At 46.6% G+C, this 12549-nt stretch overlaps 1 protein-coding gene across 1 annotated transcript; it reads left to right on the top strand.

Moving 5' to 3' along the window:
- Positions 1–1158: 1158 nt before the first annotated feature.
- LOC100833078 (probable GABA transporter 2) lies at positions 1159–6721 on the top strand. The gene is made up of 6 exons (XM_003569330.4): positions 1159–1531; positions 1615–1845; positions 2132–2229; positions 3513–3699; positions 5464–5594; positions 5788–6721. Exons 1-6 carry the CDS (start codon positions 1396–1398, stop codon positions 6412–6414), a joined length of 1410 nt encoding a protein of 469 aa, XP_003569378.1. The 5' UTR covers positions 1159–1395; the 3' UTR covers positions 6415–6721.
- The last annotated feature ends 5828 nt before the right edge of the window (positions 6722–12549 follow it).

The following is a 12549-nucleotide window of genomic DNA, read 5'->3' as shown; positions in this document are numbered from 1 at the left end:
TACGGGACTGAAGCCCAAAACGATTTTTGGCGGGCTAACGAAGACTCGGAAGCGTTTTTTCCATGTTTTGATTTCGCGACCGCTAATGTCGTGGACATGGCCAGTCCGGGCAACTGCCCAGGGTCGCCGGGCGATGACTCCGCCCATGATCGAGCCTACATGCAATAAAACATCTTTAACATTTTTATTTTTGATAAATTTAATACTTTAAATTTTAAATTGGATAGTTGTAATTTTATTGTCAATTGTATTACCTTTACATGCCGAGTAAACAATACCGGTAATATAAGTACAAACGTTGAGCATATTAGAGAATTTGCAAAATATATATGTTTGACCAAGTGAGACTTATTTTTATCTTTATGGAGAAAGGAGACGCTCATACAAAACCAAACAAGCATAATATAATATAATAGTCATCAACATATCTATCGGTACATATATCACCTTTATTATAAAAAAAATTGACTTCTTAGTTTTTAAACGACTGACTGCATATAATAAAATAAGGAATTCATAATTATTTTTGAAAATAAAAATAATTATCCTCAAATATTAAGCATTTCAATTGGAACAAACATAGTGTAAGAACCATACAAAAAATTCATAATCTGTTTTCTAATAAAAGCAATCATTTTTTAAATTAAGTATTTCAATATGGTGTTTAATATAAAGAACAAAAGAAACATACCACAGTCAAGCATTTGCAAAAGAAACATACTTTTTTTGTTGCTCTTTAGTATTTTCATTTTATTAAGTCTTTCTCAAATACTTGTTGACTTATTTGAGTTAACTTTGGCACATTGATTTTATGAAGTCTTCTGTTAACTTGGTTTCGCTTTGCAGAATTTGTATGTTTTTAGCCGATTGATATAATAAAAAAGGTTTTTTTCGCTGGATTCATTTTGAAGTTTAACATTGTATTTTTTTTAAAAAAAAATCAACAACCTAATTACCGGCAGAATCTAGAACTCTACCTTACTTCTGTGTTGTTTTATGCGCGAAAAAAAAATCCTAGTAAATGTCCTAAGCATGTACGTAAGCATTCTCGCCCATGCTGCTGGCAGCCTTTCGCCTCGCACCGTTCGGCCTCGCGCTTTTCTCCGGAAATACTCCCAATGCAACCAAACGGCACCCCGACCGGCTGGAGATCCAACCGCTCCACGCCTCGCAATCGCAGTGCTCCACGAGTCCACGTAACGCCCTGTTTTTTTTGTGCCCGTGCTTGCCACGGTGATTAGATCGTAACGGCCCCCTTATTAATTAACCGATCGATTAGATTAACGGAGACCGATCAACCCACCGGGATTTGTGTCTTCTGTGTGTGTCCCCTACCCGGCGCGTGTGTGTATAAATATCACAGCATCACAACCAGCGGCGGTGGAAGCTGAGGCCATGGCGCCCGCCGCGTTCGACGCCGAGGCCGGCGGCCCGGCGACCGTGGCCCCGGCAGGGAACGGCGCCCACCACCACGCCGCCAAGCACGGCCCCGGCCCGGACGCCGGCGCCGCCTTCGTGCTCGAGTCCAAAGGTACACAAACCCTGTCCCCCTCTGCCCCTGCGCCATGAGCCAATGCCAAGATCCCGACTGATTTGACGATCCTAATCTCGCAGGGACGTGGTGGCACGCCGGGTTCCACCTGACGACGGCGATCGTGGGTCCGACGGTGCTGACGCTGCCGTACGCGCTGCGGGGGATGGGCTGGGCGCTCGGCCTCACCACGCTCTCCCTAATCGCCGCCGTCACCTTCTACGAGTACTCCCTCATGTCCCGCGTGCTCGACCACTGCGAGGCCCGCGGCCGCCGCCACATCCGCTTCCGCGAGCTCGCCGCCGACGTCCTCGGTAATCATCTCCTCTCCGTTTCTTGTTGTTCGCCGCAATGCCCTTGCCCCGGCCGTACAACGGCTGCTACAGTGCTCCTCTCCCCTTTTTTTGACTTTGCGTTTGTGTGCACGGCATGAGGCGGCAGTGTTTTCGCTGTTGCTGTCGCTGCGTCGTTGCCCTCCCATTAATTTGGATGCGTGTGCTGGTGACTCTGTGGGGAGAGAGTACGTGCATACGTACGTGATGAGCTGATAATAATTATTAAAATTGCGATTTGTTTTTGGTGGTTCTGTTTGGTGTGCAGGCTCCGGGTGGATGTTTTACTTCGTGGTCATTGTGCAGACGGCTATCAACACTGGCGTTAGCATCGGCACCATCCTGCTGGCGGCAGATTGTATTGAGGTGCGTCGTAGACTCCAAGAACTCCTGAATTTAACTAGAATTTCCATAATTATATTTGAGTTTGTTTATTGTGGTCATTCACTATTCGTGTGTTGTAAATTTAACCAGACTTTCCGTATTTTGTTTGCCTTTGTTTGTTGTTCTCAAGAGGTTAATTAAACTTTTAGTCTCATGTTGTCTTCATTTTCGATACAGTTAGTTAGAGTTGCTACTCTTTAGTATGCAACCTAGGAATATCCACAGGCCACAGAGGGCTGCCTTCCTAAATGTAGAAGGTCATTCTCGTGAGGATTGGCCGGCCATACTAGCATATGCAGCAGGAGCTACTGCACCTTTGGATTACCAGAATTGTTCTGGCATAATTGCTGCTCTGTTGTGTTGGAGCCAAGTTGCATCAGGATGGGCGGATTGCTTTCTCCTGTCCTCTGCTGCAATTACTTAAACAGCACGCAGAAGCTAGTTTGATAAGGGATATTTAGTGCTGAGCACAACTGTTGAAGTCAGCAAGAAAGTTGCTCCCAGACGCAAGACTGACTTGCCACTGCTTGGGAGTACTGAAACGGAACCTATAACCAATGTTTGATTGGCGCCATTACTTGTGGGTTGTGTCATATTCAAGTATGCAGTATGTCTCAATCATGCATCTTGTAGCAAGATCTTACATATCTGCTGACATTATTCTGAACCAGAGAACCAAAATATATGATTTACTATTTTAGCAATTTCTTGAACCATAGAACCAAAATCTATGATTGACTATTTAGCTATTTCTTGAACCATGTGAACAGATGGTTTCCCATTCATTTGATTCAAATATACAGATGATATATTAGGGCCAAAACAGTGTTCACATCAGTAAAACAACAAATAAAGTAGCTCATCTGTCATTCTCAAGTGCTTGTTGTCCTTTCTTCGGAAGGTTTGGACATATATGATTGTGCTCTAGCTCCCAATTGCACACTTCTATGTAGTCAGGAACTCAGGATTACTTTTTCTGTCTTTCAAACACCACGGAGGATATATTTCAATCTTTGACCTGAAGTTTAAATACTTCAATGTATGTGCTAAAGTAGCACATAAGTTAAATTGAGTTCTTTTCTTTCTCTGATATAAATGAGTTCACTAGCTAGCGGAATAACAAAAACAATTGGAATTGATATATAGATTAAGTGAAATGGCATAAACAACCTTCTCTCAGTTACCATAGAAGTTAACTAACAAATGTGTCCTTTTCTCTGCTCATATAATCGGTTCCATAAGCTGATATTTATTGTGCCAAGCAGATCATGTACTCCAGCATTGCTCCAAATGGTCCCCTAAAACTGTACCACTTCATCATCATGGTGGCCGTGGTGCTGGCCTTCCTGTCCCAGCTACCATCATTCCACTCGCTGCGGCACATCAACTTCGTATCACTACTCCTAAGCTTGGGCTACACGATCCTTGTGTCTGCTGCTTGCATTGGTGCAGGTATTATTTCTTGAACTCTCCTTGTGACACATCTTCTGTCCGTTCCAAATACTGTTCTGGTAAAGTGGCAAGGTGTAACTGGATAATAGCAGGCCGATTTAAGAATTAGATTCCTGAAACATTTAGGCTGGCATATGAGGGGAATCAGATGCAAATCTGTCAGTGGTACTTAATAAACGTAGGCTAGGTCATTAAGGAAACTACTCCTTACAAATACATCTTCCAGTGATTCCTTGATGTATGACATCGGAATAAACTCACCTGCAAAGATATGTCGACACCACGGCAAGATGGATTCGTTAGCTGTAGACTTCAACAAAACGCATTAGTGCTGTTAATGTGGTACTGATTCCTTGGCAACAGTAGCATGAGAAATTATCCCGGACAAGAGTCTATAAAATGATCAATAGTGCCTCACGTGGCTATGTAATCACTGTGTCGAGTGATCTGTGCTTTTCAGAATTGAGAACTGAAGTGGTCCTTCCTAGTAATTGACTATTGATGATGTGAGCACAGAGGGGCAGCAGAGGGGCAGCTGAAGAACTTAAAAACAGCAAGCTGCTCCTCACAAGCAATTCAACAAACACCTTGTGTGCATAGAACAAATCTGAACCGGTATATGAAATCTGCAAATACCGAGTTCTCAAACCTGCACACAAGATTAACAGCTGCAAGGATAACTTACTAGAACATCAATGGCCCAATAGAATCATCCATATATCAAAGAACACAAGTATGTCTTGCCTCAAGTGTCAACTCAACCAAATAGCACCAAACTTGAACAATAAATGCCAATAGCAAGTATAGATGATGAACAACAACATATATAGCAAATGAATCACCAAATCAAGGGGAGACATGGAGATTTACGTGGAAACCCCTTGCAGGGAAAAACCACGGGCGGCGGCGAGCACGGACTTCACTATGAAGATGAAGAGTACAAGGTGGAAGCCAACAAGGATGGGGATGCTCCAATCTCACAAAAATCTTTCTCAAATCTAGGTGGATTTGGTAGATCAAATGTCTCTCCTCTCACCCCTAACCCTAGAGCTCTCAAGAACACAGAAGACTCAACTCTCTGTCTATTTTCAAGCAAGGGGAGAGGCCTAAATAAAAAGTTTTGCATTCAGCCCTCTTAGCTTCCTAACATGTGCAAACAACTCCTACTTCAAACTACCACATGTATAAGCATTGTTTTACATGATTAACCAGCTAAAATGTCTCGCAAATGGTGAAATTAGGAGCTGCACATCACAGATGATCAATAGTGCCACGGAAGAAATTTGTACAAAACACTGCACATAAATAGAATTAGCTTTTCGTTTGCATTCGAGCTAAGTTAGCTTCCTTCTAATCGTCACTAGGCAGTTCTGTTTCTGAACTCAGGTTTGGTCTGTTGGATTGTGTATACCCAGAATCCAGAGTTTGAGAACTTTTTATATACCTCAGAACTTATCGAGAATATCTATATCAGAAATTCAGACTTACTTTGGTGAATGGATTTTTCTTTACATATAGAAGAACTACGGTTCGTGCTCGTATAATTCATGTAGTCTACACTGAAGGCTCGAAGCACCAACTTTCCCATACATCAGTTTCCATGTCACCCATAAATAGTTAGACTAATTACTGGTCAAAAGTAAATCTTGAAAAGAATGTGTGCCTTACGGTTTTGGATGGAGGGACCATCTTTTCTATGCAGGGATCAGATTATATTTCAGTACTCTCTGCTACGGTTTTTAACTAGGTTGCCATTCTTAACAGGGTTGTCAAAAAGCTCTCCCGCCAAGGACTACTCTCTAAGCTCATCCAAGTCGGAGCAGACCTTCAATGCCTTCCTATCCATTTCCATCCTGGCCTCCGTTTTCGGCAACGGTATACTGCCAGAAATCCAGGTATTCGACAGTGCAGTGTTACAACTTTTTTTTTGAGTGTGTGCACTATTACAACTAGAAAGGCTAGGAGGGTCCAAGTAGCGAATATGACACGGGCTTCTGCATCGAGCCTGAAAAAGGGCCGAAGTAGATTCGCAATGGAAGCCCATCTTACTAATTTCATAGTGGGCTTATTTTGAACTCGAGTTTACAGGCCACGTTGGCGCCACCGGCCGCCGGGAAGATGATGAAGGCGCTAGTGCTTTGCTACTCCGTGATAGGCTTCACCTTCTACCTCCCCTCAATCACCGGGTACTGGGCATTCGGCAGCCAGGTCCAGTCAAACGTCCTCAAGAGCCTCATGCCGGACTCTGGCCCGGCCCTCGCGCCCACCTGGCTGCTGGGCCTCGCCGTGCTCTTCGTCCTCCTCCAGCTCCTCGCCATCGGGCTCGTGTACTCCCAGGTGGCATACGAGATCATGGAGAAGAACTCGGCTGATGTGACGCGGGGCAAGTTCTCGCGCCGTAACCTGGTGCCGCGGCTGCTGCTCCGGACACTCTACCTGGCCTTCTGCGCCTTCATGGCCGCCATGCTGCCCTTCTTCGGCGACATCGTCGGCGTGGTCGGCGCCGTCGGGTTCATCCCTCTGGACTTCGTCCTCCCCGTCATCATGTACAACATCGCGCTCGCGCCGCCGAGGGGGTCCCTGATGTACATCGCCAACACGGCCATCATGGTCGTCTTCGTTGGGGTCGGGGCCATCGGCGCGTTCGCGTCTATACGGAAGCTCGTGCTGGACGCCGGCCAGTTCAAGCTCTTCAGCAACAACGTTGTCGATTGAAGTATGTATATAGCTAGATTCTAGCTAGCTTGCTAGGTGCCTAGTTCCTTAATTTCTTGGTGTGCTAGTGCTCTAGCTAATTAATTACTCTTAATTAGTATTTCTGTTTTACTTCGAAGAGCTAATTAAGTCGTACATATGGTTTGCACGTATACGCTGCATCGGGTGTACATTAAGGGTACAATATTACGTACTGCAGTACTGGTCATGTATGTAGTTTGTTACGAAAAGGTGCAAATAAGGAATAGCCATACAAGTAAATGTAGAACTTGACCAAAAGACAATGGGGCGATGCCTTTTTATGACATTCATCACTACGAGGTCTTAGTTACATCAAGATCTTACTAGGCTACTAGCTAGGTACATTCACTACCGGAAACCTCGCGTTGCAACGTATTTTGCCGGCCGTGTCGGGCCGCCGCCAAAGGAGCATGTACGCCGTGGGCCACCAGAAAAGCCACCGGCAAAGGCCAAAAAAAGCTGCCGGCAAAGGTCAATTTTTTTTTCGTCCGGTGCCCTCGAGTTCAAAATTAGATGCTGAGCTTAGGAGAAAAAAATGGTAAAACACTTTGCCAGAGATCAGCCTCCGGCAAAGACACGATAATGGGTGCAGCCCGCTCGTGCAGGCCGCTTAATGGGCCGGCCGGCATCGGCAATTCGCGGCCCAGAAGCGGATTTTTCTCCTATTTCGGTTTTTCCGGGCGCCCGCCAATTCAAATTAAGTGGCCGCGCGTGTGGAATTTTTTAAAAAGTCTAAAAATCTTTGCCCGAGGTTAGCCATCGGCATAGATAATTTTTTCGGTTTTCCTGGGAGCCCCCAAATTCAAAGTAAATGGACACCCGCGCAGAATTTTGAAAAGAAAGCCTAAATGGCTTTGCAAAGAGGCCGGGCCGTCGGCAAAGGTAGCCTAGTGGGCTGGTCCGGCTGTGCGGCACATGCGCGTGGCGCCAACGTTCCTAGGGGGCGGGGTTTGGTATTAGTCCCACCTCGCCCGTTTAAGGGGAGGCCGACCAACATAAATAGGTTCGCCTCCCCTCCCTTGTGACTTCCGTACAAACTTGAGAGCCGACCCGCTCTCTCTTTCGCCTGGCCAGTGGGCCCCCTTGTCCCTCTCATTTCCAGTGGGTCCGGATGCCGTGTCGTATGATTTGTGGGCTCGGTTAAATGCCCCGGGGGCCTGGCTTGCCGATTCACTCCCGGGTACTCCTGGTCTGGGTATCAGTCAGGCCAGACGGGCGTATTCTTTTTTTGGCATTTATTCTTTGCCGGAGGCCCCGAGAACAGGCCGCCGGGATCTTTGCCCAAGGCCGCGAGAATTACAGGCTGCTGGCAAAGGAGCTCGTTCCAGGGCTAACGCGCTCGCGCCACGTTCCGGGTCTTTGCCAGCAGTATTTCTCGAAGGCCACCGACAAAGACCCGACCCGTGGGCCCACGGGCACAAGGCGTGGCACTCCGAGCTTGCGCCACGTGCCGGGTCTTTGCCGGCAATGTTTCACCAAGGCGGTCGGCAAAGACCCGACACATGGGCCCGTGGGCGCAACACGTGGCATGCCGTGCTCGTGCCACGTTTCGACTCTTTCCTGGCGGTCTTTTTGGATGTCGTCAGCAAGACCCGACACGTGGGCCCGCAAGAGCAATGGGTGGCATGCCGTGCTCGTGCCGCGTGTCGGGTCTTTGCCCGCGGCATTTTCTTTAGGCCGTCGGCAAAGTCCCGACACGTGGGCTTGGGTCTAGTACGCGTGGCCTCGCCATTGCCGTCCTGAGGGCCATGAACGACTTTTCTTTGCCGGCGGTCGTCCTTTTGGCCGCCGGCAAAGGTTTTGTCATTGGCTTGAAGTAAAGCTGCCGGCAAAGAATCCTTTACCGGAAGGTCTCCGTGCCGACACCCTTTGCCGGCGGCCCCGAGGGAAAGCCAGCTGTATTTGTGTCTTTGCAGGATCCGTCAGCAGCACGATCCGGTTCTTTCTTGTTTCGGCGATCGCCGCCAACCTCAATATCTACGGACTTCGCCGCCCATCAACTCTCACGGCCAGAAAGGATCTGCTTCCTGCGTCGTCGACCGCCACCTGACGCTGAGTCCGAATCCTCCTTCGTTCGCTTCGTATGCCAGCACCCTTGATAGGTATGGTATCATCACATCTATGGCATCATCATGTACTTATACGTCGATATGCTCGCTGATAGGGTGTACATACGTGTTAGCTGTCATGAATTTGTATTCTCGCATAGGGTTAACCATGTTCTCTGAATCATTGCATCTAGGGTTCGATCACTGACGGTATTTTTGTATCTTTGAAACAGTATGTAGGAGTGTGGCGTTTAGCTGCTCGATGGAGAAGTGGTTTCTTTTCATTAAGAGATGGACACCCGGCCGGTGCCGAAAATTCATTACCGATACCAACCTAGCATGCATGCTCCAACGCCATCCGTGAAGATGCACAGGGGACCCGTTAAGGTACATGATTGAAAGATTCAATAACAACTGTAAAAAATTCTTGATTGAAAAAATGGAGTATGGCTCAATTACATTGGGTCACCAGGATGTTGAAAGCATTTTAGGCTTAATTGACACCAACCTCAGTGTAGTGGCCGTATTACATGAAGAAGGTTCACACGTAAGAGATCGCATTCATTAAAGGTTTGTTAGTAGACAGTCAGGCAAAATTGTCATTGACCAACTCATCGGGGATACTATATGGGAGGGGACAGCGGGCGACGACTTTCTCCGACGATCTGTTCTAGTCCTCATTGGCGTAGTGCTCACGCCAGATCATGGAGTCATTGTCCCCAAAGAATGTTATGCACTTGTGGAAGATGTCAAATGCATCCGCCTATTTAACTAGAATGCGTTCACTCTGTCCATCTTGTTTGATGGGTTGGGCAAGATGAAAAAGGGCGAATCCAGTATTCAATGGCCCTGTGGAAACCTGTCACTATTACAGGTACAAGCCAACTATTTTGCATGTACAATTTTTAAATTTGTGCATATTGCAACTGTGTATCTAACGTTAATGGTGTGCATATAGTACGTGTATTGGGAGAAGCTTAGACCATTTAAGGACAGTCAATGTGACTTAGAGATGTCCATGAGGCCACTCACCATGAACTGGGCGAGCCGGAAGCTACGAAGAGAGATGAATACGACCAAGTCAATGGCTGTGGGAAAAACTGCAGGGTGAGAGTTGCATGTATTCATTGGTTTTTATTCATCCAGTAATATTGCCAACTACTTGTTTTTTATGGCTACTTGCAGATTGGGGACGACCCCTCGGAAGACACAAGGTGGAGAAAAATTGGTACTCCAGTCCTCTCACAAAAAGCACCGCCAAGGTCCGGGTGACGACCATTGAAGCCTGACCCCCCCCCCCCCCCCCCTAAAGAGTAGAAGTACCACCGACGCCATGATAGAGGAATGCATTAAACGCGTCATGCAGCCGTTCATGTCGCTCATCGACAGCAAGATCGACCGTGCAGATCAATGCGCAAAGGTCAGACACACCGTTCTTATTTCTAACTCCCCTTGTGAAAGCACACCTCATGATTATAGCATGATTCGGGTTTTGCAGATAATGATAGAAAGGCTGAACAAGGCTAGTGTGACGTACAAACCTGCAAATGTTGCTCATCATTTGACGACCTTTTTGTAGGTTTGAACGTCACACCAGCCTTGTTCAGGCTTTTTATCATTATCTGCAAAACCCGAATCGTGCAATAATCATGATGTGTGCTTTCGCAAGGAGAGTTAGAAATAAGAACAACGTGTCTGACCTTTGCGCATTGATCTACAACACAATCGATCTTGCTGTCGATGAGAGGCATGAACGGCTGCATGACGCGTTTAATGACTTCCTCCATCCTGGCGTCGGTGGTACTTCTACTCTTATGGGGGGAATCGGGCTTCAATGGTCGTCGTCCGAACCTCGGCGAAGCTTTCTGAGAGAGGTCTGGAGTAACAATTTTTCTCCACCTTGCGTCTTCCGAGAGTTCGTCTTAAATCTGCAAGTAGCCATGAAAAATAAGTAGTTGGCAATATTACTAGATGAAGAAAACCAATGAATACATAAAACCCTCACCCTGCAGTTTTTTCCACGGCCATTGACTTGGTCGTATTCATCTCTCTTCGTAGTTCTGGCTCGCCCCTGTTCATGGCGAGTGCCCTCATGGACATCTCTAAGTCACATTGACTGTACTTAAATGGTCTAAGCTTCTCCCAATACATGCACTGTATGCACACCATTAACGTTAGATACATAGTTGCAATATGCAAAAGTTAAAAAAATTGTACGTGCAAAATAGTCGGCTTGTACGACAGATTTCCTCGGTACCATTGAATACTCGATTCTCCCTTTTTCATCTCGCCCAACCCATCAAACAAGATGGACAGAGTGAACGCATTCTAGTTAAATAGGCGGATGCGTTTGACATCTTCCACAAGTGCATAAAATTTTTTTGCGGACAATGACTCCATGATTTGGCGCAAGCACTATGCCAATGAAGACTAGGACAGATCGTCGGAGGAAGTCGCCGTCTTCCGTCCCCTCCCTTATAGTATCTCCGATGAGTTGGTCAATGACAAGGTTGCCTGACTGTTTACTAACAAACCTTTAAGAAATGCGATCTCTTATGTGTGAACCTTCTTCATGTAATACGGCCGCTACACTGAGGCTGGTGTCAAGTAAGCTTAAAATGCTTTCAACATCCCGGGGAGGCGGTGACCCAGTGTAATTGAGCCATTTCTCCATTTTTTCTATCACGATTTTTTTACTGTTATCGAATCTTTCAATCATGTACCTTAACAGTCCCCTGCGCATCTTCACGGACGGCAGTTGGAGCATGCACGCTAGGTTGGTATCAGTAATGAATTTTTGGCGTTGACCGGGTGTCCATCTCTTAACGAAAAGCAATAACTTCTACATCGAGCAGCTGATCCCGCCACACTCCTCCATACTGTTTCAAAGATGCAAAAATATCGCCGGTGATCAAAGTCTAGATGCAACGATTCAATGAACATGGTTAACCCTATGCCTCGAATACGAATTCATGCCAGCTAACACATACGTACGCCCTATCGGCGAGTAGATCGACGTATTAGTACATGATGATGCCATAGATGCGATGATACCATACCTATCAAGGGTGCTGGTGAACGAGGCAAACGAAGGAGCATTCGGACTCGGCGTCAGGCGGCTATCGACGACGCTGGAAGCAGATCCTGTCTAGCCGTGAGAGTTGATGGGTGGCGAAGTACGTAGATCTCGTGGTGGGCGGCGATCGCCGAAACAAGAAAGAAGTGGATCGTATCGCACGCGCTCACCGGCACGGGATGAGGCAGAGAGCGCCCGCGCGACGCAGCGACGCGCCTCCCGCCCTGACGACGGCGCTGCCATGGACGACGACGGCGCCGACGCGTCCAAGTAGTTCTTAGTATTAGTATTTTACAAAGTTTAAATTAATGTATTAATTAGACATCTCCTGTGTGATCGGCTCTTTTAATTTATGATTTGCTAAGTATTAGTTCGATCTTAATTCGACTTAATTCTTTGCATGAGAAGTGTTTGCATGATTATTGGCGTGTTAATCCGCACCCGATGTGGCCGTACCCACCTGGATATTGTTTCCGCGTTAAATCTTACCTCGTCGGGGTTACCTCGTTTACCCTTAACCACGGCTAGAACAGCTTTTATTTCGCCAGATTGCAAATGGGGTTTGCAACAATATAAATTTTTTGTTCTTAATATTTGTCACAAGTAGACACACACATATTGAACACCAACCAATAATGATATGGACACTGGTACCGCCGTTTGAATGAACACCACAATTCATAAAAACGTCAAATATAACATCACAAATAGTTCGTGCAACGAACATAACCGTACTTATGTTCTTCAAACTACTAAAGCATTTAAAAAACGACGATAACTTCATGGTTCGATTCTCACCTCCTCCCCTTCTCCCCCCTCCTCGCCTTCTTCTTGAAAGGCTCGGCGTCTGCATCCACCTCTAGGGCTTCCAGCTTCCTTAAGAACACGCCAAATGCCGCATGTTTTGCCACAATATGAGGCGCCTCTTAGACACACGTCCAGTGTCTTCGGCATGCCGCACCATGCTGTTGAAGTCATTTGCGAGGCTCC

The sequence above is a fragment of the Brachypodium distachyon genome, chromosome 2 (genome assembly GCF_000005505.3).
Source record: "Brachypodium distachyon strain Bd21 chromosome 2, Brachypodium_distachyon_v3.0, whole genome shotgun sequence".
NCBI lineage: Eukaryota > Viridiplantae > Streptophyta > Magnoliopsida > Poales > Poaceae > Brachypodium > Brachypodium distachyon.
Note: the sequence above shows the minus strand (reverse complement) of the source record. Positions and strands in the feature narration are given on the sequence as shown.